Below are 7,249 nucleotides of genomic sequence, written 5' to 3'. Positions count from 1 at the left end.
AGGAGCTCTCCTTCTCAATGCAGTTCTTTTTTGACACTAAAAACCACTCTGAGGCAGGGACAGTTTGGTATATTTTCCTTGTTTACTCATCAGCCTCTTAAAAAATTAAGTTATTAATCAAATAAACATTCACCTCCACTCCAATAAGGCTTTCTGGCCAGAAAGTCACATAGGTGGTTATTTCAAATATGACTCTGCTTCCATTGAAGACTTCTGGAAAAAAAATAAAACAATCTGAAGTATGGACGTGGATAAATGCACCCTGTGATAATTACTGCCTACCATTACTCTTTTAAAGCAGGCAGCTGAGCTGCTAGCTTGAATTTCACTAATTTGCTTACTTGGTCCAAAACAAAAAACAAAAAAAAAAAAAAGAAAGAAAAAAAGAAAAAAGAAAAAGCGACTCCCCTCCACCACACACACACACTCTCATCATGTAGTTTATCTGAGATCTACACATAAAGTAAAGCAAAGAAGGAAGAGAAGTTTGCAGTAAAATTGTTTTGTAACAGATGTATCAATGGAAAAAGTTAGTAACTGGGAGTGTTCTCTCTTTCCCTGTCTCGAAGTTGCTATTAGTGCTGGTCTTTAGGGTGTAGCTTTCCTCTTGGGCTTCTGTGTTTGTTTTACGTATTGCTTTCCTCTTCCTTTTGGTCAGAAGCCTTTTTATGATCAAGCAAGATAATACTGAGCAGCAGCACCGAATCTGCAGGACAAAATGAGCCTTTGCTTTAAATATCCAAGAGACAAATGGAGGTAAGTAGAAACAAACGGATTAAGCTGTTTGGGCTCGGGAATTACTGTCAGTTCATTATTCAGCAGTTACTAATGATTAGTACATTGGATTTGTTTTGTGGGGTTTTTTTCCCCTATTTGACTGTAATGTTAAAAAGTTAACTAAAGTCTGGTATGGAAATACACTGAAGTTGTAATTGCGTTCGGCCTTTGGTAGGGATTACAGAGTTGGTTAGAACAGAAATCCTTTAAGCAGGGTTTCCTAGGCCTTCATGGCAGACCTTAAACACATTTTCCCTTCTCCTTTTTCCTCATCTTGCAAAGTGTCTCTGTTTTTCTGATTCAGTGTTCACACTGTATCTAATAGGAGAGATAGCCTGCTCCTATTACCTTCCTGTATTTCATATATATTATAGAGGTTGTATTTGCTCAGCTGTATTGGATCCTATTATAAAAGCAGGGTGCAGAGGGCAGTTTCTAGGTGCACAATGAATCTCTGTAACTAATAAAATACAGCACCTGCTCTGCTGCAAGTATCAATGTGAAGCCAGAGTTGATAGGGTAAGTGATCCCACTTCATAATCCTATAATATTGACACAGTTTGGTGGTATCGCCTAAAAAAAAAGACACTCAGAGGTAAACTGGACTTTGAGATAAATTGAAAATGGTGTATTTAAAGGAAAATTACTCAGTACAGGGTTTGATGACATGCAGATCTTTTACTCATAGGTTGTCATATCTGGCAGTTAGGTGGATGAAAACTCTTGTTTATTGTGTTGTACAAAGGTGGTGAATAGTTTAGAGAAGCAAGGGGTGCATGTCCAAACAAGACTCCATATGTGCATCAAGAGCAGGCAATAAAAGATTAAATATTTTTGACACCCCTTCTGTCTGTTTTCTAAATTATCCTATAATAATCCTGAAATTTACTGAGATGGAATTGTTTGGCTTTTTTTTTTTTTCCATACTGTTCAATAAATACTTCTATTATCAAACCTCAAGTTACATTAGCTTTGCATGCACACCTATGGTGTGGTTTTGGTCTTCAACTGTGCTGTTATGGGTTTTAGAGCTAGGTTTTCAGACTCAATTGCCAAAAAAGAAAACATTGTTGTTTACTGTTTTGTGATCATTCAATCCTATGTCTATTTAAAAGTTTTCGAGGAAAATATTGACAGCAAACAATTGCAGGTTAGATAACACAAAGCTGGTTCATATGAGAAATAGGATGAACGGGTTTTTAGAATTGACAAACTTTTTAGTTTAGTCTCTTCTGTTCACATAGACCAGACACTATGCTCCCTCCTGTTGTGAAGTACCAGAAAGCAGAGTTGCATTTTGGTTCATGAAGGATATGTAACATATCACAGGATGCTAGCTCTGTGAGAGTGTTAGAGAAAGACATCCTTAAACTGGGGATATATGAGTTAGCTTTCTGTTGGTCACATTACCTCTGACTTCTGTTCTCCTCCTGTCTGACCTCCTGTCCCATGTAGAACCCAAGCTCCCTGGGGCAGAGACCTTCCCTGACTCAGTGTTCATATACTGCTTGCAAGTGTCTTGCTCTTACATGGCAGCACAGCAAAGATAATAAATCAGATGCACTGGATTTATTCATCCCTTCCCACAGCAAAAAGTTCACTAAAGCTGATGGAAGCTATTACACAGTAGTACCAGATTTCGACATACAACTGTCAGTTCATTGGTTTCATGGAAATACTGAGTTAAACTGCATTTATGTTGGCAAATCCATGCTCAGAGAGCTGAGTCACTCTCTGCAGAGCAGCAGCTATGACTGCTTTTGAGCATTTGCTTTTCCAAAGTACATTCTTCCTCTTCCACCAAAGGCTCCGCTATGATTCTTGCTGCAGATGTTTGCTTTTCCTACACTGCACTGAGATGAAAACAGGCAGTCACACTTCCAAGCTATCAGACCAGTGACAAGGGAAGAGAGCAAAAGTCCTGTGTCAGGAACAAACCCAAAAGATAGGCCTGGGTTATGTTTGTAACCCCAAACCATTGATAGAGACAAAAAAACAGGGATGTAGGATCATTATAAACCTATATAATTACTTTCATTGCCTGATTTTAAACTCACTTATACCAGTGAGTATTTTTACTGGCTTTTCAGTTTCTCTTTTTGCACAGCTTGAAATACTGCCCACAGCCTGTGTAAAAATCCAAAGGGGCAGGTTTTGGACGCATGGTAATAACCTGTTGCAGTCATCAAAGCTACATCGAGGTACTCAAGGTGAAATAGGACCAGTCACCCCTTCTGTCCTGATCTCTCAGCTGGAGCACAGACCTTGGAATTCAGCTGTTAGCAGTTACTACTTCCAAGTCCCTCTGCTTGATTATTCTAGCTGGATTTCTAAACTAAAAAGACAGACTCATGCTAACTGTAGAATCCAGAGAATAAGAAAAATCATACACAAAGAAGAATGCACAAAACAATATGCACCTGTAAAATAAACATGTGCTGGGAATCAGTGGAGAACCACGAGAAGGAAACATTAGAGCAGCCAACTATTAAATAAATAAAAAAGCCAGCATAATACTAAACAGTCACAGGAAGATAAAAAATAAAATCAAACCACTTTGAAAACCTCTCAATTGGAAGGCACTGCAGAAGAGCCAACTGGTCCCAAAGAAAGCTTTAAGAAGGCATAATGAGATCTGCAGACAAATGTGAACAGGAGGTATCTTAAAAACAGGGGGAAAATATTCCTGTAAGTAACATCTGAAATGGTGGAAAGTAAAATGCTTTAAAAAAAAAAAAAACAAAACCCTGGGAGCAGGCAAAAACTAAATATTAAAATGATTTGTCCAGTTTCTTCTAACCACAGCTTGATATTTGACAGGAATGTAAATTATTTTTCAAGCTCATTAAAAAAAAAAAAAAAGTTTGCTTTCCCATCCCCTCAATTAGAGACAAATCATCGCACAATTTTATGTTGAAAATTAGCTGATGAATGTCATGTCATATATCGCTGCTTCCGCACCTGACAGGAATCAAAACAGAGATTTTGAAAGGCAAGTGTCTTTGAACTGCTAATTTTTCTTAACAAAGAAAGTGTTTCAGTAGTTATTTCTTAATGGAATCTGTGCTTTTACCTGAAAGGCTTTTCTGCTACCTTATTCCTGGATGGTATGAAGCTGTGTTGAAACCAAGAGTTATCTATTTATATCTGATTATACTGTGATGTTTAAAAAGTGGGGAAAATATACAATGTTTCTTGCATATTGAAAGCTTCTGGTGATTTGTTGAGAAATACTGGCAAGGGTAACTCACAGATATTTTGTTCTTTTGGATACATGTGCAGACATTAAAAAGCATATGTGAAAGTTCTGAGTGCGAGAGTAGGATTTTAGTTCAATTTCTTTGCCCCCAGGAATTTCTTCTCTTTATTTCTTCTTCCTTAACTCTCTCTTTGGGGCTTCATGCTGAGAGAGATTTAAAATATCCAGACAAAAGCTGCACTCAACCAAATCTACTCAGACAAGAGCAGTTACCAATCAGGAGAATATGTCATAGGGAGAAAAAGATAATAAGTGGCAGGCCAGCAGTTTAGCGCTGACTCTAATTCCATCACATTCGAGTACTTTGGATAAGGTTCAAAGAAAACAGAAAAAACAACCAAAACAAAACAAAGCCAACAGACAACAAACACCCAGACTGCAGTGCAGCCCCTAAGAGCCTCACATCTTTTGGCTTGTGTGCTTCTTAAGTGATGTCAAAAAGTGAAACTCTAGGAGTCCTCGGTTAGGAAGCAAATAGTATATATGTGTCTGTTCTGCTGGGCACAGGGAATTTTGATCTGCCAGAGATGAGGTCCTTCAGTATAGTCAATATCTGTCAGGCTATGTCTTACAAATTAGGAAACTTCAGATTAGAAAAATACGGGAATATAAGGTTGTGAAGAAAGTCAAACTGATGTAGAGAGCTGCTGCTAAGTCAGGAATTGATGGTAAACCTGTAGTACCTGATATAGATAAACAACTTTTATACTATCACTGGAATTTCCCAGGATTAAATGGAGCAGATTCAGAAATTAAAATAAATAAATAAATAAATAGGAAAAAGAATTAATATTCTCTGACTTATATTCCATGAACTTAAGAAGGGGATACAAGCTTTGTGCTAGCTCCTCAAACTGTATAAGAGCACAAGTTAAAGAGGGTAGATTCTCGGTTTCCTTAGAGCTACTTTAATACAACTTTACACGTACACGCTGAATAAGAATGACAGTCAGTCCTATTAACTAGTTCCATTGCTGGCTTTTCCTTCATCTTCCTGTGAAGTAAAGAATTTTGGAAAAATGTTTAAAGCATACTATAAGTAGTACAATTCAGAAACTGAATAAATGGTAACACCCAAGAGTCCATTACTCTTCATCAGTAAATATGAGGGCATTCAGAGACACTGCCATGCAGCAGAGCCTGGGATGATCTCTGAAATTGCTTTTTCTGTGAAAAACTTTTCCTGTTGTTTTATCTCATCCATTTACAAACATTTTTCCTTTCCACCCACTTGCAGTCCCTACAAGAGTGTTTAGGAGTTGTGTTAATTTGACTGGGATTAAGATGTGGACATTTGAGATTAAAAAAAAAAAAAAAAGTCTATAATGTGATAATGGTATGCTTATGTGTTTCTGTTACTCTAGCACTGACTGGTTGAACCCAATGAGGGTGCCAGCTTGGTAGCACTGGTAGGATGCTAGGTTGCAGGAAGCAATTTGGTGCCATTCCCAAGAGCTACTGGGAAGAAGTAACTGGACCTGAAGTGCGGAAGAGACTTGCTGCGGAACATATGGCAACCTTCTAGGAGAATGACTACAGTCATTAGTAATGGCTGTGGCACTGAGCTGTGGGGCTTTGGGGAGGCACTTTAACCCCCTCCATAAAAACCATGCTCAAAGATGAAAAATAGAAGGAAAAGAAGAAGAGGACGCACCAAACGCAGAGTTCAGTCCATTTTACCTTATGCCTTGGGTAGGCAAAGAAGGAGCTGAGTAGTCTCAGTGAAATCAGTAATAGGCCACTGCGCAAGAACTTCTCAGTATGTGCCTGGGAAATGGCAAAACAATGAAACATGAAGGCAGTAGAGTAACTTTACTGTAAACTCTGAAATTATGTATGCTGGGAGAAGCTGAGGACAGTTAAAAGGAGTGCAGATGGGATGTATAAAGGGTTATGGCCATGCTTAATCATTGTACAGATTAAAAAGCCCTGGTATGTTAACTAAAGCAAGTGCCAGTGGGTGAGCAACATCCTCTGCTAGGATGTGTGCTGTCTGGCCTGCATAGGTTGGAAGCAAACACTCCCATCCCTGTCACAGTACAGTCTCTCTTGGAGAACTGTAGACTGATCCCATTTGTTACAGTTCAGGTTTAAAGGCAACTGCGTAAGTACATCAGACCAAAAATCCCATCTAGCCAAAATTCATCTGTGCACATTACCAATAACAACCTTACAGGCAAAACTCAGCATATAACTCTCATTTTCCAGTGCTGAGATTTGCATGTCACCAAAGGATCGTCATGTTTCCTTGAAGCATCAGTAAACCACACAGTGGATGTGTTGGACATCAGATTAACCACATAGAAAGAGGCTACTAGCCAAACAGTTGTATTTTTTGTGAAGCACATATTTTACTTTTTACCTAATGATAGTTAATTCTGGAATATCCATCACTGATAACGTTGAAAAACAGGTTAGACAAACCAGAGAGAAGTAGTGCAAGATGAACCTGCCATGGGGCAGCAGATGGACCAGGTGACCTTTAAGGGGCCTCCCAGTCTCCATTTTCTACAATTTCTCTAACTTAATGCTTCTGTTTCACTGACTAGACAGCTGGTCCTGTATTAGTCAACAGATAACAGAAGTGTGCAGGATGGCTTAGCTGAGGCCAGTTTGGAGTGTTTGCTTTCATTTTATGAGCAGTCATCCAGCTCTGGAGGAGAGCTAACAGGCTACATGGACAGCCGGTCTTTGTCTGTGTTTTCAGACAGCTGAAAAAGCTGAAATCTGTCCCAGCAAAACAAAGGCTGCGCATGCAAACACTAACCATTTTTTAGCTTTTTACACGGTTGCCTACATTAGTCTGTGATACCATTTGAATGACATGTATTCCTCCATTGTACTGGTATTGCTATCACAATACTAACTTTTAAGTGAGGAAATGGACTTCTGTATGTTTGGAGGCAGAAATTATAAAAACTAGAATAAAAAAATGTCAGTTTCTGACCTGACCCTCCAGCTGAGTCCTGAGAACTTCAGTCTCTTATGAAAGGCTGGTGTCAGCATGTTCAAGCATGACCCAGGCTAACGCAGTTAACCCTCAGTTTTTGAGTATATCGTGTCCCTGTCTGTTTGTAGCTTACTGAGCTCACCAGTTTCAGGTATGGAGGCTGTCTGGAAATGATGCAGCACTTGTCCGTGTCAGTGTACTGTCAGCACCGGGAAAAGGAGCAACGGCTTTGCCATTCTGCTCCCATCCTGCTCTGGGTGAAG

At 39.1% G+C, this 7,249-nt stretch overlaps 1 protein-coding gene across 3 annotated transcripts in view; it reads left to right on the top strand.

Moving 5' to 3' along the window:
• The first annotated feature begins 664 nt into the window (after window positions 1-664).
• LOC136011940 (calcium-activated potassium channel subunit beta-2) overlaps window positions 665-7,249 on the top strand; it is a 149,614-nt gene continuing 143,029 nt past the window's right edge. For all 3 annotated transcript variants that reach the window (XM_065674534.1, XM_065674532.1, XM_065674531.1), the window contains exon 1: window positions 665-756. In XM_065674534.1, the coding sequence (XP_065530606.1) occupies window positions 719-756 (38 nt within the window). In that variant the 5' untranslated portion in view covers window positions 665-718. The remainder of the gene's footprint in view (window positions 757-7,249) is intronic.

Source organism: Lathamus discolor, chromosome 3 (genome assembly GCF_037157495.1).
Source record: "Lathamus discolor isolate bLatDis1 chromosome 3, bLatDis1.hap1, whole genome shotgun sequence".
In the NCBI taxonomy this organism is placed as follows: domain Eukaryota; kingdom Metazoa; phylum Chordata; class Aves; order Psittaciformes; family Psittacidae; genus Lathamus; species Lathamus discolor.
This window is presented reverse-complemented; position numbering and strand designations above follow the sequence as displayed.